General features: G+C 32.3%; 1 protein-coding gene across 1 annotated transcript; it reads right to left on the bottom strand.

Moving 5' to 3' along the window:
* Nucleotides 1-15,275: 15,275 nt before the first annotated feature.
* On the bottom strand, nt 15,276-17,872 carry LOC140885106 (protein NRT1/ PTR FAMILY 2.7-like). The gene is made up of 4 exons (XM_073292038.1): nt 17,774-17,872; nt 17,392-17,606; nt 16,527-17,065; nt 15,276-16,139 (listed from the first exon to the last, which is right to left on the bottom strand). The coding sequence occupies exons 1-4, from the start codon at nt 17,847-17,849 to the stop codon at nt 15,284-15,286; spliced, it is 1,686 nt and encodes a 561-aa protein (XP_073148139.1). The 5' UTR covers nt 17,850-17,872; the 3' UTR covers nt 15,276-15,283.
* Between the last annotated feature and the right edge of the window lie 5,366 nt (nt 17,873-23,238).

The following is a 23,238-nucleotide window of genomic DNA, read 5'->3' as shown; positions in this document are numbered from 1 at the left end:
AGAGAGAATTTGAATATTTTGTTTATAAACGAATTATCATTCATAATAATGAATGTTTTGTATTTATATTACAACCCAATAAAATAAAAGATATTTCAAAATAAATCTAAAGATATCAAAATATCTCCTAGAAGTTTCCTAATAGAATTAAAAGTCTCAAAAATAACACAATATATCAAAATATATCAAATATCCCCGAACACACACAAACACGCCGAAGTGTATGTGAGAGAACACGATGCGGGCACGCGGATCAGCAGCATGGGCGCGCATAACTTGCGCAGACACGACGCGGGCGCGCAACACAGGAGGCGCGGGCGCGCTCATTTCTCGCATATTCTTCATAAAACCATCATCCGGCAGCGCGGGCGCGCGGCTTGAGTGCGCGGGCGCGCTATGGCTACGAACCCACCATTGTATTTTTGACTTTTCTTCAATATTTCCTTCACTTTATTGATCCCTTTGGACTTCAATATCATTATAATAACCTCCAAAATAATATCCAAGCATTCCAACTTGGTTTCCATGTGGTTCAAATCCTTCAAGTCTCGATGGAAAACTATGGAGCAAATCTTGGAATAATATGAATCTTCGAGCGCTTTCTAGATTCATATCAGCCGGGTTTTAACGGCCACGATTTCGTGGCCGTTGAGAGCTCCAACGGCCACAAGATTGTGGCCATTGGATCATCTGGGCGCCCATGGGGGCGCCAAGTGTCCAACCCGACGGGTTAGACCCATGGTTGCCGATTTTCCACATGAAAAATCAGGACTGGATTGGACCCGTTGACCCGTTTAACCGGCCCGTTGACCACGGGCCGGTTCCAGGCCGGGTCCGGGTCAAAACCGGCCCTTTTCCAGGTCTACGAGGATGGTGATCGAAGGGCAATGTCAGAGATGCATTGGCGGTGGTCTGAGTGCGACAACCTGGGCAATGCGTGAGATGTGTGCAATGCAGATCGAGCGCGGTGAGCCACTATTCTAGCCGGTGAGATGGAGACATTTGAGAGTGAGGGACTTATGATGAATTACGACACAATTTGATTATTTCTTGGGTCAAAGTTCGGTGACTCGACCCAATTGCAGTTCATCTTATTTAATATTATAATTATTACTAGTATTTCAATCGTGTGATGCATGATGTGTTATTTTTATGTAATTAGTGGTAAAAAATAATAAGTATGAGTGTTTGAATAAATAATTAAAAAATAAATAAATAAAGGTTGAAGTTGGATGATGATTTGAAATCCATGGATTCAAATATATATTTTCTTTAGACAACTTACACAAAAATAAAAAAATCAAATTCAACTTTATATTTTTCTATACTATAATTAACCTAATCAAAATGGATTTCAAATCTTTAGAATATTGGAATAATTTGAAATCTATTGTGGGTAGAATTATTTGGTAGAGAACTTATAAGCTATTTAAATATGTTTAGAATTTTTTTTAAAAAAACAGTTTATAATTATAAGCTGTCAAAATAAGCTATTTGACAATTTATAAGATGTTTTTTTTAAAAAAAAAAAAAAATTGCTCCAGTACCCTTAATTTTTTAGAAAAGTATTATTTTAATATTTTGATTTCTCATATTATCCGTGTATATTTTGTTGAATGTCTTTCACCCATTTTTCACATTAACCTAAAAATTAATATCCACCCATTCACATTAACCTAAAATATAAAAAAAATTCAAAAAAATATTTTTTATTTTTTAATATAAACATTTATGATAAAAGAAAAAAAAACTATTTTTGTATATATATATATATATATATATATATATATATATATATATATATACAGATTTGATATTGTGAGCACCCATGATGTGCACTTACGTGTGCACCGCTGACGTGACATCCTCTACATCCAATAGGTGAACGTCACATCAGCAGGTGCACACATAAGTGCACATGATAGGTGCTCACAATATCAAAACTCATATATATATATATATATATATATATATATATAATTACTTACAATACATTCATGTATTATACTCTTTTTGATAATTTTGACAATAAAAAGATCTTATAACACCAAACACATCAACATCTTTAAAGTTGTTTAAAATAAGATAGTACAAACACTTTAAGAGTTTGTTTTAAAAATAAAACTTGAAATCTATATATAAACTATTTTTAATAAGTTTAATCAAACACTCTATAGATTGAAAATAAGTAAGAGATTGATTTGAATTTCAATTGTTGAAGTTATTTAACAATGAAAATAAATTCAAAATCTGCAGATTTCAAATTACTCAATCCAAACGTAACCTAAATTGATTATAGACATTATATTTAGAAAACAAAAAATTAAATAATTTAAAAACGATGAAAAACTTCATAATACTACACTTGTCATTGAATTTTTTCTAGTTATTATCACTAACATATCGAAATTTTAAAATTCCTAAGATTCAACATTTTCAGACCCTCATAATTCATAACTCTGGATACAATAGATCATGACAAAACATCTAGCTCTTCGAAATAAATCCTACATGAGATAATTAATTGACTATGTGAACAAATAGTAATGTCTTTATTGGAATAAATATTAGTACAAATTTTGATTAAAAATACATAACAACAACAACAACAACAACAATAATAATAATAATAATAATAATAATAATAATAATAATAATAATAATAATAATAATAATAATAATAAAACTGGTATGTTTTTCTTCTGTATTATTTTGTTCCCACATATTAAGTTTTAAAATCTCAAAAAAATTACGTAACTATTGTTTTGTTTTGTTTTGATTTGATTTGTTAAATATTATAAATTTTGTTTATTTTTCTAAAGTATTTTTTTATCCAATAATTATAAATTAACTTGACACATGCAATACTTGTATTTTATAAAAATAAAGGAGAAATTTTTTAAATGTTAAAATAAATTTGTTATATTTTAAAATTGAAATAACAAGATAGAAAAATAAAATTTTAAAAATTCTAATGTTTTATAGATCACATAACAACGTGAAAATATGAGTTTACACTAAATTCCATACCTAGTATACTTTATTTTAAACTTCATTTGTCCATTATAATCTCATTTTTGTGTTCTCATTTCATAATTTTCAAATTTAAATATCTATCTCTATTTAAACTTCATTTATCCATTATAATCTCCATTTTGTGCTTTCATCCTATTTTTAAATTTAAATTAATTTTAAACAAAAATTAATACATATATAATAAATAATATTCATATTTTAATCACATGGCAAACATAACCTTAATTTTTGCTAGCAAAGAGCCGTAAATTATAATCACATGCCAAGATTTACAATTGTTTGGGCTTCAATCGATTTATTTGGGCCAAACCAAAAGCCCTGTTATTTTGGGCTTTAAGCGACTTGCCTTCCAACCCCCCCCCCCCCCCCCCCCCCCCTCTCATATTTTGGTGTTTTTTTCCTCTGATTATGGTTTTGTTGTTTGGATAGTCTTTTTTTTTTTTTTTTAATTTAAAAAATAAAATCAAGGCCCACAAATAGAAAAAATCATGGACAAATAAAATTTAAAATATAGATAGAGATAGATATAGAGATAGAGAGTGAGATAGAGATAGAGATAGAGATAGAGATAGAGATAGAGATAGAGAAAGAGATTTTGTTCTTTTTTTAAGGGTATTTTAGATATTTCGTCTTGGGTTTCACCAAATATGTTTGTTTTAAATCAATTTAAATTTAAAAAATAATAAAATGAGTTGCGTGTGTGTTTAAAATATGAATATTATTTATTATATATATGTATTATTTTTTGTTTCAAATCAATTTAAATTTAAAAATAAAACGAGAACACAAAAATGGAGATTATAATAAACAAATGAAGTTTAAATAGAGATAGAGATTTAAGTTTGAAAATAAAATGAAAATACAAAAAATGGAGATTATCATGGACAAATGATCATGTTAAATTTCTTTCGTGGAGAATACTTTTGTATTGTTGGGGTTTGTTTCATAATTGTGCAGCTCACACCATCCTAGTATTTGATATAATTTGGTGAATTTATTATTATCATGGTTTGACGATTATAACTTTTTTTAGTGAGTTTGATAATCATAATTGTGCCACTTATTTATATCTGTTGGTTTTAATAAATTTAATGGGTAGTGATATTTAGTTGTTTTGGTATTGGTATATATAATATTTGATATTAATTGATTTTATTATATTCATCGCGCACAAAGACGCTGATAAATGAGTGCATGCTATACTTTTTTTTTAAAATAAATGAGTTCATGATATATTTTTTAAATAAATTAGTTAAGTGAAATGTCACATAAATAAATTATTGAAATAGAAAAATATATTAATTATTTAATAATGATAAAAGAATACGTAGTCAAGTAAATTCACAAATAAACTCACATATTTATAATAATAATAATAATAATAATAATAATAATAATAATAATAATAGAAATAGATATATATATATATAAACACAAAAGTGTGCTAAAATAAGGAAACAAACTTTTTCCCGCCCAAAGCACGTTACTAAGTATAGAAATATTGCATAATTTTTGTATTGAAAAAATATTAACATAAAATATTATGAGATAATAAATAATCGATATTTTTTCCATTTGAAGTAGAAAAATTATTGTTGAATAAGAATAAATTTGATCTATTACTTTAAACAACAAACAAACAATTTATTTAAGGATTATATTGTGAGACAATAATAAATTCATCCTGATACTTTAGATTCATTTAAATTTAATTCACCTATGAGTTAAAAATTATTCGATATTTTTTATGACCTCTCGGCAGATGTAAAAAACTTTTTACACAATAAAGTTTCAAGATATCAACATTTTAAAAAAAAAAAATCAGAAAACTCCCCTTAACAAGATAATAAAAATATTAAATTTCATAATATTAATTCACCTATGAGATAAAAATTAATCGATATTTTTTATGACCTCACAGTAGATGAAACAAACTTTTTACACAAAAAATTCCCCTTAACAAGATAATAAAAATATTAAATTTCATAATATTAATTCACCTATGAGATAAAAATTAATCGATGTTTGTTATGACCTCACAGCAGATGTAAAAAGAAAAAAAAACTTTTTAGACGATAAAGTTTCTAAAATATCAACATTTAAAAAAAAATCAGAAAACTCCCGTTAACAAGATAATAAAAATATTAAATTTTTAACAATCAACAATCCATTCCAAGAACATGTTGAATTAAATATTTTAAATTTAGTAATCAATCCATAGATTCATATAATGATAAATATTTTCTTTGAAAAAAAAAACACAAGCAACACGATTTTAAGTTCTATTTCACATTGTAATTTAGTAAGTTCCAAGATAATATATTTTTAAAAAATATGAAAACTCCTTTTAACAAGATATTTAAAATTTTAAAATTTTAACAAACAAAAATTCATACAAGATCATGTTTAATTTAAATTTTTAAACATGGTAATCAATCTATAGATTAATATAAAACTAAATATTTTGCTTTGAAAATAATCACACTGCAAAACGATTTCCTTTTTTCATTTCACGTTAAATTTTAGCCTCAGCCGAGATTTTGATAAATGACACTCATCTTCAGCGCAATCCGTGAGGTTTCTCCAACCATGAGTTTATGTGCTATGAAGCTACGTTTGGTTCATATATATGAACCCAAGTCAAAGAAGAACAAAATTTTCAGCATAGAACGTGTCTTCCACGATCGTGAGGTAAAATTTATTAATTTTTTGTTTTCTTGCTGAAACATTACAAATATAAATATAAACTGTATATGTGTCGTATTCTACAGGGTTCACGCATTCATGGGACGATCACAAATACAGTTATGGACAAGTTTAGACAAATTCTTAAAGAGGGACATTTGTTTGCTTTTAAAGATATTATAATTGTTGAAAATCACATGTTTTACAAAACAACACAAAATACATACAAATTTTTGGTTGTTAAGAAGACTCACGTCTGTGAGTTTTTTGATGAAACATTTTCGTCCTACATGTACGAATTCAAATCATTTGGAGAGCTGAAAAATCAAAAAGTGGTGGATGGGAAAATACTTTTTGGTTAGTCAAATTTATTTATTCTTTAATTAATTTTTTTACGTAATATTATCGAACAAAATTCAAATGTAATTGTTTATTTTGTTTTGTTTTCCAGATGTGATAGGTAAGATAGTGACGAGGGAATAACCGCGAAATAAAGAGATAGATGGACGTGTTACAAAACTCATCAATATCATCCTTGAAGACATAGATTAAATATTGATATTTTCAACTTCTTACGTATTATATATTCATGCTAATTCAGTTTTATTTACTCTTCAGAAATAATCGATTGACGTTTACACTCTGGGGAAGTGGGGAAGTTTGGTTTACGTGGCTCACTTTGACAAACATGGTGAAGAGTCTGTTGTGATGATCGTTTAAATGTGTCGGTAAAGAATATTTCAAGGTGAAATATGTGTATCTACTGCCTATCAAATCACCAAGATGTTGGTGAACAAAGATTTGGATAAAATCAAAGATTTTCGAAAAAGGTATTTTTTATATATTTTATTGATTGATTTATTGGTAATGATAATAAATTGTTTTTTGTTTAATTAGCAATTGTAACCATTTGATAATCAAATTTATTGCATGTACAGATTGAGCTTCGAGTGCAACAACCCCAGCACAATTAGCACAACCTCTCTAACAATTGCACAGAGCTTATTAGAAGAATCAACTTCGAAAGGAATTTTCAAGACTATTGAACTAATTTATGAGAATAATGAGATATCATTATGAGATTAAATATCATGTTAATATTTCTATATGTTATTTTTGTCTTATGGTTATTTTTCATTATTATCTGATTTGAAGGTAGGTAGCTTTTGGGTTAATGTTAAAATAGCAAGTGTTGAAACACATGGTGAATGGTATTATTTGTCATGATTTGTAATGATTTTTTTCCCACGTCAGATGTAGTAGTCACTGTTAAGTTAGCATGTGTATACATTTTAATTGAATTGCCAAAATTATCGTATTATTTAATGTTTAATATAATTATATACGAAATAAGCTTCGTGCATCACACGGGTGGAATACTATTGAACTCCGAGTGCAACAACCCCATCACAATTAGCACAGCCTCTCTAACAATTGCCCAGAGCTTATTTGAAGAAATTATAACTTCGAAAGGAATTTTCAAGACTATTGAACAAATTTATGAGAACAATGAGATATAGTTATGATATTAACTATCATGTTAATCTTTCTATATGTTATTTTTGTCTTATGGTTATTTTTCATAATTATCTGATTTGAAGGTAGGTAGCTTTTGGGTTAATGTTAAAATAGCAAGTGTTGAAACACATGGTGAATGATATTATTTATCATGATTTGTAATGATTTTTTTCCCACGTCATATGTAGTAGTCACTGTTAAGTTAGCATGTGTATACATTTTAATTGAATTGCCAAAATTATCGTATTATTTAATGTTTAATAAAATTATATACGAAATAAGCTCCGTGCATTGCATGGATGGAATACTAGTATATATATATTCTAATAAAATGAGTTGCATAAAAATAGAGATCATAATGGATAAATGAAGTTTAAAATAGTGATATAAATTTAAATTTAAAAATAAAATGAAATCACAAAAATAGAGATTATAATGAACAGATGAAGTTTAAAATAAAGATATAGATTTTGTTTTTTGTTTTTTTAAGGATATTTTAGATATTTCGTCTTTGAATTCACCAAATTAATTTTAATTCGGCTACTAAGTGGTGCTCTTCTTTAATATCATTAATTAATAAGATAGTAAGATATATATATAAGCAAAACAAGCCCTTATTAAAAGTAAAAATTAAATTTTGTTTGATCACGATAAAATATATTTTTAAATTATTTATATTAAATCATATTGTTATCTATATTCTAAAACTTTTAGATCTAATAGTTTATGAGTGAATTGTGAATAAATTCCTAAACCCAAACCTAACTTTTTTATAAATCCCTACAATAAAAATTCTTTCTTAAAACTTCCTAGGACCACCAAACTTGGTCAAATCCAATGTTTAATTCTTGTACCCAATTTATGCATTTATGTACTTCATTTATGCAATGTTTGTGCTCAATTATGGTACTTGAATTATCCGCAAAAATGGTATTTATTAGAAATGAGTTCATTGAAATTCCAGAGATTTTTGAAAAAGTTGCTCAAGCAATATACCCGAAAAGAATCGAGTTTCCTTTAATTTAGGAAACAGACATCCAAATTCAAGACAGACCAGTTCTATATAGAGACCTTAAAATAGAACCCCGCAGGTTATATTTCCAAGGAAACCGAATGACAAGTAGGAGATGGGACAAATCTCCTATTCAAGAAATTCCACCAGAAGAAAAAGAGTTTTCTATAATAGGAAAACTTAGATCTCCAGAAGGATGGAAAGAAGTGAAAATAATATTCGAAATTATAAGTCATCGGAACCAGTTCCCTTGTAACTCGATTTACTATTTGGAACAACAGGAAAAAGGAACTTACCAAGGAGTGATAAATATTGGAGAATTGGAAGTTCAAATCTGGGGAATTCCAGGAAAAGAAGTGGATCAGCTCATTCTTGGTCTAGAGTTCCTGGAGGATCATAAACCATGGAAACGTTTTGAAAAAGGAATATAGTTCATGGCAAAAGAAAAGACTTGGAGGATTCAATAAGAATTCTATAAGATGAAAAACCAAGAGAATCGGATAAGGGACAATCCCTTAATCAAATTCGAGAACTCTATTCACAAACAGAGAAAGAAGCAACTTTTGAGATTAGTAAATCATGAGCATGATTTACTAGAACGCATTGAAGAAGTAGAAAAGAGTTACAATACTCTACCTACTGAGGCCTTAGAAGTATTAAGGCTAAATAGTCTTAATCAGATTACTGAGTTACAATGCAGTTTACTAAAAATGGCAGGACCATTTAGTAATCCCTTTAAGTAAAATGACAACAGGAATTTTTACAGCAAAAAAAGGAGTCTTTCCTGAAGAATGTGAAGAGAACTTGCCAAAAATTTTTGGACGAGATTTCTCTCGAAAAATTTTAATTCTTTGCAAAGGAATAAAACAAGCAGAAATCCTTGTGGGAGGAGCAGGTCAAACACCTTGGTACAATGTAAAGACACCACCAATCTATTTTCATGATACAGGAGCTGATATCCTATTAGGAAATAACTTCTTAAAAATGTTTAAGAAGTACACACAAGACAATGAGTCAAGAAGACTTATGTTCACTACAATTTGTGATCATAAAATTATCATTCAAAGACTCAAGGTTGCTTTTTATCGATAATTTTCGATAATATTTCGCAGCTAGCGTGGTGATAAAGGACAACTTTTTCACCAAAAAATAAAAGATCCAAGAAGGTTTGGAGAAACCATGTTGAAAATAACAACATAACAAGAACTCCAAAAAGAGGATATGGAGCTTCTCAAGGTAACTCTAAATCATAGAGATATAGAGTTAGAAAATAAGGTATCCCTTGAAGATGTCAAAAAGAGGCTCAAAGAAAGTTATAATGAGCATCTTTTGGCATGGTGATATAGAAATCAACTCAAAGCTAGCCTTACTCTAAAGGAAGGCAAAGAGTATGAATTCGTCAGATATAAGCCTATCCCGATGAACATAACAGATCAAAGGGATATGAGAATGATTATCAAGGAACATTTGGACCTTGGTCTAATCAAAGAAGGAGTTTCACCATATAGCAGCCCAGGTTTTCTGGTCAGAAATCATGGTGAAATTAAAATAGGGAAACCCAGGTTAGTTATTAACTACCAAGATATTAATAAAATCCTGGAGTTTGATGGGTACTTCATACCTAGTAGAGAACACCTAATTAGCTGTGTACGAAATGCTAGAGTGTTCTCAAAATTTGATTGTAAGTCTGGATTTTACCAGATTCGAATGGAAGAAGGCAGTAAGAAATTCACAGTCTTCTCTACTCCACAAGGATACTATATTTGGGAAGTTATGCCTATGGGATTGGCCAATGCACCCCAAATATTTCAAAGAAAGATGGATAATCTTTTTAAAGATTATTTCAACTTTATGTTTGTTTATATTGATGATATTCTTATAGCATCAAAAAACATAGACGAACATGTTAAACACTTAGATATTTTCTCTAAAATTTGTAAACAAGAAGGACTGGTTTTATCTGAAAAGAAAACAGTCATAGCAACAAGGAAAATTGAATTCCTTGGTATTGAGATTGATGAAACTGGAATAATTCTACAACCCCATATTGTGGAAAAGGTAAAGAATTTTCCAGATAAACTCAAAGATGTAAAACAACTCCAGAGTTTTCTAGGAGTAGTTAATTTTGCAGGGATGTTCATAAACAACCTAGTAATGTACATAAAGGTGTTCAGTCCTTTGTTAAAAAAGGATGCCAGGTTTATATGGACCGATGATCATACTAAAGGGGTAAACCAATTAATGAAGATATGTAAGAATCTCCAAAAAATGGTTATACCCGTAGATGAAGATGATCTGGTATTATTCACGGATGCCAGTGACGAATGGTGGGCTGCAGTCCTTACCAAGATCACCCCGGATGGAGAAATACCATGCAGATACTGTAGCGGTCTTTTTTCAGAATCTGAGGCCATCAGATGACATATCAACGAGAAGGAATTTTATGCAGTTAAAATGGCTTTTGAAAAATGGCCATTATTTTTACTTGCTAAAAAATTCACGCTGAAGGTTGATAACACCCATGTAAAAACTTTCTTAAGAAATAAGATTGAATCCAAACCTGAGAAAGCTAGGTTATTAAGATGGCAAGCATTATGTCAAAATTCTATTTTTGATATTGTTATTATTAAATCTCATGAAAATATTCTTGCAGATTTCTTAACAAGAGATGGAAGGCAGTGACGTGGATTCCATCATGAAAATGCAGAGGCATCTCAGGGAACACCTTGGGTTGCTTCAAACCGAGTTCAACCAGTTAGTCATTAATGCTGAAATGGCTGGGAGGTTACAGCAAGCTGATCGGATCAAAGTATCTAATCGAATTACTGGATGTATGCAAGCTCAAACTCAACTATGGGCTGTTATTCAAGGGCCAATTGTTAAGGCTATAGAGAAAACATTGGTTTCTCATAAACAGAAAATGTTAAAACCATTGGTTTTACAAGAAGAAAAAATACAGCCACTGGTTGTAGAACAAAAGGTTGAGGATTCCAAAACCCAAGAAACAAGTGCTAATCTATCATCAGCTTTTGATGAATTGGATGAAGCAACAATTGATGAGAAAAACTCATCAAGTCAACCCTCCGCCTCTGGGGTAAAAGAGAAAGAGATCAATCTTAGGCCCAACACTGATAAGGGTAAATCTAAGATTGATACTAATCCAGCTATTATTTCTTCATTCCAGGTTTATCAACAGAAGTGGGAGAAATTAAAGACAAGGAGTGAAATCAATCCGAACACTTGCAGGGTTGATGTTGCAGGAATATATCCAAGGGTTTGGCTAAAAAACAATGTCAATCCTAAGGATGTAAAGCTCTGGTATGAATTTGGGGTTTTGGCCTCAGTTTATACAACGTCGCCAAGCTTCTCGGAGATATCACAGTTACCAAAATGGATCCAGGAAGCAGTTCAAGAAACATGGGCAAATAATGATCATTTGTCCAGAGGAGATGTGCTAGAATTATATTTTTTCAGTGCAGCTCCAGAACCAATAGGGAAAGGATCACACGAACCCTTTTATTTCATCAAGCTAAGGAGACCTGATATGACGATCCATAAATTTATCAAGGATCCTAAAGCTAAAGAAATACCCTTGGTGTCCACTTTTGGAGAAAATGAAATCTCAACCAGAAGGGCATGGGGTATTTGGGTCTGTCTCACCAAGATGGACAAAGTCAAATTTCCGTTCAAATTCTACCAGAATTCTGTGAATGGATCATTCCTGTTAAACACAATGACAGGAAAAACGACGGCTTTCGTGGAAGAACTCTTCGAAAAGAAGAGAAACTTTTTGTGGAACAACAAGCTGCTGGGGAGTAAAGAAACTCGCCGAAAATTTTGTAACATGGCTCACATAGAAATATGGTCAGAGGTTATCTGCCCAGAATGTCCTGATCAGAAGGAGCCAGAGTTCGAAAAAACATTCAGACCCCGAACGGATCGAAAAGATTTTTTCGAGACAAACAAAGGTGGACAGGGACCACCAAAGATGCGGTTTTTTCAGGGGATCACTGCAAAAGCAGAAGATGCCTCGACAAGAATAAAGAAGACATGTGAGGAGGAAAGAGCCAAAAGAAAAAGGACGACATGTGACTCCTCCGCCAACAAACGATGCCATCAATAATGGCATAACAGGACAAGGTGGATAACGGATGATTCATCCACTAGCTAAAGATGCCATTAATAATGGCATAGAAGGACAAGACAAACAGCTGTAAGATTCCCTAAAGTTTCTCGGTGAAACGAGTGGAACCTCAGATATAAATACAAGCGTTCAAGAAAGGTGAAGACATCGATCATTTCCTTCAGTTTTCTTACAAATAAATTGTTGTAATATTTCTCTTTCTAAGATTGTAATAAGTTTTCTTTTATGTATTTCAAGAAAAAAACTACTATGAGTAGCTAAACAAGTTGTCTTCTCCTCTTCAAAGGAGTTGATTTATGTAATAATATTATGTCTGAATAATTTTTCTAAAGTCTCTTGTTCTTTCATGCTCATATTTTATAATTAAATTCATATACCATACGCCTTAAGGTAGAAAACGAATTAAGGTTGTGCTGGGTGTCGTTGAAGGAGCTTGTGCAGAAACCATCTGTTGCAACTGGTGGTTGGAGTGTGAGGAGCACTTCGTAAAACTCGGCAGGTATGACCCGACGACACTATGGTCAAAGAGGTTTTTGAATTTAATTCATCTTACGAAAGAATGTTGGACCCTAATCCAGAATATATCGGCTGGAAACCTTGCGTAACCTATAGTTCTTCTTGGCCTGAACTGGTTCGATAGGTAAAACAATGCCACGTACAAAGGATTAAATGCTAAAAACTTTGTTAAAACAAATTTGGGGACCACTAGGGAGTTGAAGCAAAAAAATTTGAGTGTAGGGAGTTAAGAGAAAGAAATGTTTGGGTTTAGGGATTTTAAAATAATTTGCCCATAGTTTATCACTCATAATATCATATTCTATTTTAAATATTTAATATTATCTCTATCTATAATTTTAAATTCAATAATATCTTATTTGTGTTTTAAAATCAACAATACTCGTATGTAAATAGCGGATTTGGATCCCCTGCTGTGGGGTTGTCCACAGCAGGGGGTGCTGTTGAGGGCCACAGCCCCCTTTCTTTTCTTTTTTTTTTCTTTGTTTTTTTTTGCTTTTTTTTTTTTATTATATTTAAGTTTTTATATTTTTTTAAAAACATATTTGGTTTTTTGTTTTTTTTTCTCTTTATTTTGGCCTTTTAAAATCATACATTTTAATTTTTTTTAAAAAAACATTTATTTTTTATCTTATCATTTTCTTGGATCATTTTTTCGTGTTATAATTTTAAAATTCAGTTTTAGTTCTAGAAAATTTCGATTAGTTTAGTTTGATTTTTGGTTTTTATAAAAAAATCGGTTCACCTAATTAACAAAAATATAAATAATTATATTTGGTTTTTTTTAATTAGACTTTACATGTAGGGATGTAAACGAGCCGAACTGTTCGCGAGGTATTCGGAGCTCGGCTCGTGAAAAAGCTCGTTTGGGCTCGTTCGTTAAGCTTATCGAGCCGAGCCCGAGCTTAATTTTGAGCTCGGCAATATTCACGAGCCGAGCTTGAGCTTAAGGATGTTCGGCTCGTTAGCTCGCGAACATATTCGTTAATAAGCTAGGAAGCTCGAGCTCGGCTCGTTTAGGTGGCTCGTTTAGTGTGTTAGCTTCGGATTTATGTTTTAATAGTAGGTTCAGTCTACATGTAGTTTATTAATCGAGTTGAATGAGTTTGATTCATGTAGAATTTTAGTGTGCACTACAAACAAACTTGTTGTGCTTTGTCTTGTCTTTCATTTAGCGTCGGAATAACTTAATTTGATGAACATATAGATTATATATGATTTTTCTGCTGAAACATGTCAAAACTATATCCTGTATTTAAGTTTGCGAAGATGCTTATTGTTTTTCGAAATTCTGGGCAAGTTAAGCTAGGAACTTGAAAATGTGATTAACATTAATGACAATGTGTTTATTTGAATTTTGGGATAAATCGGTTTGGTGTTCAAATGGAAGTTATAGAACTTTTTTATTTAACACTAAAAAGTCACTTTTTGGAGACGATTTTTTTTAAAATTATGTTTTTTATTTTTATTTTATTTAAAATAAATTTAATTTTAGTTTATAATTAATTTATAGAGATGTATTGTACTGTATTTAGGCTTCACAAGTTCGAAAACGAGATCGAGCTCACTTAACAAGTCAGAATACGAACCTGCTAAACGAGCCTGAAAACCAGCTCGTTTAACGAGCCAAACTCGAGCCAGACTCATTTAGTACGATAAATGAGCCGAGCCCGAGCCGACATATGTAGTAAACGAGCCGAGCCGAGCTTTATGATAAAAGCTCGGTTCAGGCTCGGGTACCAAACGAGCCAAGTCCGAGCTTAATACTGTTCGGCTCTGCTCGGCTCGTTTACATCCCTACCCGAGCCGAGCCTGAGCCTGAGCCTGAGCCTCGACATATACTTAACGAGCCGAGCCCGAGCCTAATACTGTTCGGCTCAGCTCGGCTCGTTTACATCCCTATTTACATGTAGTTTATGATATTTTTTAAATATTTAAATAGTTAAAATTATACTTAATTTTAATTTTTCGAGCATAATGTATTTTATTATGATAAAATCTCATATCCAAATATTAATTTTATAATTTTTACTTTTACAAATAAGTTAATTTGGGTTTTTATACAATTTACTTATAATTTATGATATTTTTAAATGTATATATATTTAATATTATACTTAATTTTTTCTTTTTTTTTTTCAAGAATAATGTGTTAAAATAATACAAAAAATGACAAGATAAAAAATGATATATTTTTTAAAAAAATTAAAAATTATAAATAAATTTTAAAAAGTTAGAAGAGAGGAACAAAAAACACAAAAAAAATTTTAAACACAAAAATTTTAGCAACAAAAAAAACTGATCATAAAGAGTAAAGACCCAAAGAAATGGTAAAGAATCCGGTACGTGCTTTATTTAATTTCTTTCATCAATCAATTAAGAACAATTTGGCCATCTTCCTCCATCTGATCATGAACATTATTATTTTTGTATTTGTACATCCAAGAACACAAAACATAATATCCAAAGTTGAATACCCCAAGCACCACTAGCACCCAATACACATTTTCTAGCCTCCCATTGTTTATATCTTCTGGCAACCAATCTGTCACACTTCTTACAATCTCAATCACTGCCCCACTCAAATAAAAAGCCATCCCGATTAGCAACGAAATCATGGCTGTCGCCATGCCTTTTAGGCAAGTGGGAAATTCTTGGTAGTACAAAGAAACTTGTCCCGGGTAATGAAATGCTTCGGCTATGCCCACTAGAGCGAGTTGTGGTACCAACCAAAAGACCGACATACGACCAATTACATTAGTGCCATTCTCAGGGTCTTGAAACCGTCCTATGCCCCGCCTTTTCGACTCGACTACAGCAGAGACGACCATGCTCGCCACATTGAACACATGGCCGACTCCAATGCGTTGCAACGGTGTCAGGTCACGGTCTATCCTGGTCACTTTCTTGAGCACTGGCCAGATGATGTGATCAAAGAGGCCTAGGCATAGCGCGGTGAAGATAATTGTGAATACTAGCATGGTGGCTGCCGGAATTCGGACACTTTGGCCCATGTGGCGGTCCATGGTTAGAGCTTGGAGAACTGAAAGGCTCATTTGGATTCCGATTGGGGTGGCTACAAGGATGGCGCTTGACCACAGAGGGAGTATTTGGATCAGAGTTTTGAGGTCTTCGACTTGTTGCACGGTACATATTTCCCATGGTTTTAAGATGGTCCCATTTTCTTGCATGTCTCCTTTGGTCTTAAGTGCGGCACGGTTAAGTGATCTGTGTGTGAAAACAAAACGGTCATGAAGAAAATAACATCAAATATTTGCTAGATTAATGACCATTGCACATCTACAGTGTTGTTAAAATTATAAACTTGAGCCTAATCCAATCCTGAAAGCTAGCTCAACCAATATGGGACATTTAACACCCCATGAAGTTTGCAAGATATTAACGGATGACCCATTAGGACCGTCCAAAACATAACGATAGGTCTGAGATATCTTATACCAATGTTAAGATTATGGAGTTTGACCCAACTCATGAACTTCAAAAGTCCATTGAGATTGTCCAAGTCCATATATATAATTCTCAACAACTTGATCCAAGCGACTTAATTGGCACATTTAACAAGAATTAATGCATGCATATATATGATATATATACCTTAAACACGTAGACGGTGCCTCCAGCATTGCATTAATGTTTGCATCATCTCCGTAGTAATAATCTGTGATCTGAGAAGAGATGGCAGTCTTCCTCTTTCGAACACTCGCAACAACTACTCGCGCCAAGCCGATGAAAGGGCTTCCCCGTGGCTTTACAAAACGATAATATCGGCTACCTATCAAGAAAATGGCCAATCCAACCAAGTTTGCCACTAAGCATATGCCGAAACCCCATGCCCAACTCAAATTATCTTCGACATACACAATTCCCGTGCTGGTTACAAGTGACGAAACGTAAACAGCGAGATAGTGCCAATTGAAGTATCTAGTCTGGTGCTTAGGATTCGAAAACTGACTCGCTCCCATCGTTGTGATGGTGTAGCCCGTGCCACCTAGCCCCATTGTTGTTAGAGCCAAACTGACATAGACTGCTGCATACTGAAAACTCGATGGCCCGACACAAGATTCTGATCCGTTTTCGCATCGGATAGGGCGTAAATTGTCTAGCGTGGAGGTCAGGAGTAGTGAGATTAGACCCTGCACGAACACGAATGTAAACTCTACACTGTTACACCAATAATTGATTGATATATATATATATATATATTGATAATTTACATGTTTAAAAAACTACCACATCAATAAAAACTTAAAGAGTGGAATCAAACTACCAATATACGTAACATAGAATGTTACAGCATGAATTGACAGGTGAATTTTCCTCCAACAACAACGTATAATCGACGTAACAGATTTGAAATCCTTTTTTCCAAATATGATTTGAATGCCATTTTATGTGTGTAACAAGCTAGCTACATATACATATAGTAGGTGGTGGCCGTGGACATGTAAAAAAGACTTGCCAGCAGATAGATGATAAAGGAGATCCAAATGACAGAGAAACAGCCAAGAAATGAATCGGCAACAACTGCGGCGGCAACCGGAATCAAGGTGGCGGTGCCGCAGACTACATTGCTGATTTGAGCAGCATCAATGCTGTTTATGTTGAATTCATCGATCAAATACACTATGAGGTTGCTTAGCCAACCCCCGGCCAATTGCAGCCCCACAACCGTACCTGAAGATCAGGAGGAAACCATAAACTTTTTTTCTAATTAGTTTTTACAAGTTGAATATAGAGATGATTTATGCAATATATATAAATATAACTATTGTAATGAAATTTTAAATTAGTAGTACGTACGGACTGATTAATGCACTTAAAATAATTAAATGGAGAAACACCTATGAAATAAGGAAAGGCATTCCAACTTCCTCGTTTGATATCGAGCAGAGCCTCTCTTTCTCCCGAGTTCTCCATTTTAGCTAAGCGAGTAATGCACAAGGAGCAGAAATAATATGTGAATTTAATGTGTGTTCGGGGAGAAGAATATTATTTATTTATTTATTTATTTTTTGCAAAGGAAAACATGAAAAATATGGTGCATGTGCCAGCTTTGTCAGTTCCACTAATGTTATATTCCTATTTAAAAACAAGAACAAAAAGAAAACGACAGCATGAGCGGGGTCCTCTCCTCGATCCATTTTGTTATTTTTCGTATTTTTGTCGTGACACTTTTTTTATTATATAACTTTGTTAATTAAAAGTAAAACTATAAAGTTTTGACAAATGATCTTAATAAGTTAAACCAAACTAATTTTATAAGACAAATCAAAATGATCTGTTAGAACTAATCTGGAAATTACATATCTAGAGACCAAGCTAAGGAAACTAATTCGGAAGCAACATAAGTGTCCGGAATGTTTGAACTGATCTCACCAAGACAGTCCAGTACTCTAAATCAATTCCGACTGGATCAAATTTTGGCTAAAAGACAAGCAGATATATCTTTACGTACGGGAAAAACATCTTGATCTTACATTCTTTCTGCTACCCTCAAGGAATTTTGAATATATTCTCACAAAATACACAGAAATAAATGAACCGTTAGTTTTAGTATTTTAATACAATCTAAATTAAATAGCTACTGTAATATATTTGAAAAGAAAACCAAAACATGTGGCACACTTTGTTTCAATGTCAAATATTTTGGGATATATCTGCACCTGCTATTTTTACGAACATGAACATATACCTATAAATACTTGGAGCTCAAGATCTTCAGAGAATAAATTAAGAATTTTTGCTAAACCATCGTACATGCTTAAAAACCCTAGGAAAGAATCCAGATCGAAAAGTTCAAGCTGCATGCACACTTTATATTGAAATATCAGATCAATAATCTAGTGATCAATCCGTGTTGCTCTATATTTGAACATTGATTGTAAAAGTGTTGTTGTAATTATGTTAGGAAATTTTTTTGATAAGAGAGTCTAATAGTCTGAGTCACTATGAGTTACAATAGAGAGAGTGACACCGGTTGGATTGGGTTAGTACAAAAGATTTTATAAATCAAAGTATTCCAGTGAAATCCTTATAGAAGAAGAAGAGATGTATATAGAAGTTTAGCATTCGAAATTCCATAAACAATTAGTTTTTGCGCTTCTCTATTGTATTTATTTGTTTATTATCAGCTCAGTTTTTGTTGCAAGTAATTTCCACGCTGATAAAGTTCAGTACTTGCATTGATAACTTTGTCAAGAGAAGGAAAAATTATTGAGCTGATAACTCGGTTCAATAATCTCTCAATTTTAAAAGGGGTTATATTTTTAAAAGTTTTTATTCACCCCTCTTTAAACACATTTTCGATCGTAACAAGTGGTAGCAGAATGGGGTTCTCATTGACTTGAGCTATCTTTGACTATTATGACTTATTTTAGCAAAATACTCATGTTGTCTAAAGAATAATATGATGATTGCAAGATTCAAATGCAGACACACTTATCAGCTCAAGATGATGATACTGATGGATCAATGAAGATCATGAAGACTAACACTACTATAGCTATAAAAGAATGTGCTCCTCAAATGATTTAAAAGCTCAGACAAGAATGGACTATTGAGTAGAAAAAGAAAACTAATATGGATAGTTTTGCAAAATATATACTCTACAAAACTCTGGACAAGAACATGTTTAGCAATATCAAGACATGTATTACAACCAAAGAGCTGAGAATTAAAATCTTAGCCAACTATTCGAAAGAAATATGGGTGGGAAAATACCGAATGTTTAGTATATCGAGGTTACCGTATCAAAAAAATATTGAATTTATCGAATTTTTTGATATACTGGATTTCGGTACGGTATGATAACGGTATGATATTGGAAAATTTCGATATATACCGGAATACCGAAATACCAAAATAATATATAAGCATTTAAAAATATATAATATTTTTAAACAATAAATTTTTAAAAATATTAGGTTTTTTAGGTATAAAACGGATACCGTTAATATACCTGTATTGACCCGGATACCATTTAAAGTCATTTAAATGTTACATGATTAAGGGGTCACTATTTAAGTAAATCAAGTTCACAGCTACTCAGGATAGGCAAGCCAATTATGCCAACACAAAGTGCAGGTCATTACAGTTTGAGCCACGAGAACATGTATTTCTGAGGGTCTCACCTTTTTGGAAGGTGACTAGAATTGTCCTGAAGGAAAAATTAACGTTGAGGTTCATTATACCATTCCAGATTCTAGAGAAGATCGGGGAAGTTGCATACCGTCTTGCGTTACAGCCATATCTCTCCAGTACTCATGATGTTTTACACCTATCTTTGATTCGAAAATATGTGGTTGATGAGTCGCATGTCTTGCACCCAACGGAGGTCTAGTTAGAGACAGATATGTCTTACGTAGAGAGACCACTTAGGATTATCGGCAGGAAAGATAAAGTACTCCGGAACAAGCGCATACCCCTAGTCATGGTACAATGGCAACGTAGAGGTGTCGAGGAGACAACTTGGAAGTTAGAGAGCCGTATGTGCTCAGAGCATCCTGAGTTTTTTTATTTGTATTTCCTTTGCTTTGCAGTAGCTGTACTTGTAGACTTTCAAGATGTAATAAAGTATGATTCTCAGTGTTATTTTGATTTGCATACCCAAGTCCTGATTTCGTCGACGAAATCTAAGTGAGGGAGAGTGTAGTAACCCGGATACCATTTTAATTCATTTAAATGTAAAAAATTATTAAAGGGTCACTATTTAAGTAAATCAAGTGTTTAATAAAGTTTAAAATCAAAAGTTTAAGATTCGGAATCACTGAAGAGTTCGGAAAGTTTGAAGTGTAGTTCGGAAGAACCGTACTGGTCAGTGTTGAGTTCAGAAGCAGATGGAGAGTTCGGAAGGTCCGATCAGTAGTTAGTGAGGTGAAAACAAGGCACAAACACTTTGAAGATCGGATATTCAGAAGGCAGCTGTCGGCTTAGGTGTCAAGACACCAATGACATGCCATTGCATGTAGAGTTCAAACGAGAGTTCGGAGCGTCCAAACTTCGTCTATATATAGGCCACAGATTTATCATTCCATGACATGTCATTGAATATGGGATTGTTGCCCAATATACTATTCCTGGTTCTCCAGACCAAAATAGCGTAGCGGAAATGAGAAACCGTACATTCTTGACACTAGTAGAATTTCTGCTTTTTACTTCGCATATTAACTGAAGTTTTAGATAGATAAGTACCTAAGTAGATGGACGTGAAGTAATATGGTACTGTTTTACTTCGCTTAATAACTAAAGTCTTAGCCAAGAAATTACAGAAGTCTTTGGCCGGTTCACAGAGTCAAACCCGGTTCAGGATTGGACCGTTTCCGAAGTAAAATAATGTCTTTTAATTCAGCGGTTTCGTTAAATGACGAAGTAATAGAATATATATGACTTCGAAAATTACATTGAATGATGAAGTAATTGTTCTTTGTAACTTCACAGGTTATGTATTGTGGTGAAGTAAAATCATCTCTTTTACTTCATCAGTTTCTTTAAGAGAATAAGTAATAGATACAAATTAAACGATTTTAATTAGATACAAATATATCACAATATATATATATATATTCGAAACTAAAAATACACTAATTAGATTTATAAATTATCCATCCAAAAAATACGAACATCCGTATATCCACAAATCCACAATAATGCATCCACGAATTAATGACTATAACCCGAAAATGCATGTATCTACAAGTATTTTCACAAAACTAAAAATTTTCTAACAAGTATATCCAATAATCCATAAAGACAAAACAAAGATTTATCCCAACTTGCACGATCAATTTAGGCACCTACATAAGAGTAAACGAATTCGCTCCATTTACTTCCAACTTCATCAAATTGAGCTTGGCTGTAATATTGGTTCTTGATGGATCTTGTAAGCTGAGATGTAAAAAGAACAATGACAAGTTCAGAAAACATAGCAGCACATTGCAATCGACACAATATCTTCGCCAAAAAAAATAGAAATGTGTTTACGTTTTGTAAAAGTAAATGTAAGTATCGTTTTGTATTTGTTTCAAGCCACACACACACAAGACCACAATATATGATCGAATTTGCCAAGTACAGAATTTCCAGCATTTCCAGCACAAAGTTACACAGGTGGAGCAGAGACAATCCAAGAACAGAATCCTACCGAAACTGCCAAGTTCAGATTCATTTCTGAGGCAACTAAGCAACAAATAAGGATGAAAACTAATTATATCAACGTCACACTAATTGAGTTAAATCCAAAAGTATATTTTTCATCATGAAAAAATTGTCTGTGCAATGATCATTAAGGAGAACCAACAATGTTTATTAATACAAAGTTGTCGTGTTCTATTTCTGTGAAAAAAAAAATCCTAAGTTGTCTGTGCAAAAAGAAAGCATAGCATAGTCATGTACATGCATATGCATTAGTGGTCTTGAAATGCATACAATAGAACCTTTTATATGTGCTGAAGATAAAAAAATCTTGATTAAGCTTCAAAGATTCATATCAAAAGACAGCATTTCAGAGTAATAAAGAGATCTCAAAACATAGTTCTCTGCCCATCCAGAAAGCATACACAGATACCCTAGAAGTGACCATAAAACAAGAAAATGTAGAATAAAAAACATGTAAATGAAAAATATAGCATTAATTGCCGTTAAACTAGAAAATGGCGAGCGATTATAAATTTATAACTATGCTAAGGTTTGAAGTGAATAAAAGTTAAAACCAAGGAATAACGTCCATAAACCAAACAAGACAGAGCAAGAATAAACAAATAGGCTCGTTGACATGATAATCATCTATAAAATTCTAACAATCCCAGTCATCAAATACGAGAAAGATCAAGCTACACAATCACAAGTGTTAAACCAGAGTTTAACCACAAAAGTTTTTTAAAAAAAGCATCAAGCACTTACTTCTTCACAAGCCTATGATGTGGGGCCTTGTTGCCGTCCTTAACTGAAATGCAAGAAGAGTGACTGATTAGAGAACAAGATTCATGGATTGGAACCAAAAAACTGCACAAAAATACGAACCTCATTTAGAAGATTTTGCAGCACCAGGGATATCTTGCTTTTCTTTCTTTAAGTTCAAGACGGCCATTGATATTGCACTTCTGCTCAGTCTACACAAAATGAAATAAATAATAAATGAAATTTTGTACGGATGAAAAATATTGATCATCACAATTTCAATGTAAGAACTGTTAAAGGTGTATAGAAAGGTAATAAATCATTATTAAAATCCCACCAGGCGTGCACATAGGCTCAAGGCTCATCTAGCCCTTACACCATGGCACAAGTCAAGGCGCAAATCTTTCATTGA

Source organism: Henckelia pumila, chromosome 2, assembly GCF_033568475.1.
Source record: "Henckelia pumila isolate YLH828 chromosome 2, ASM3356847v2, whole genome shotgun sequence".
Taxonomy (NCBI): domain Eukaryota; kingdom Viridiplantae; phylum Streptophyta; class Magnoliopsida; order Lamiales; family Gesneriaceae; genus Henckelia; species Henckelia pumila.
This window is presented reverse-complemented; position numbering and strand designations above follow the sequence as displayed.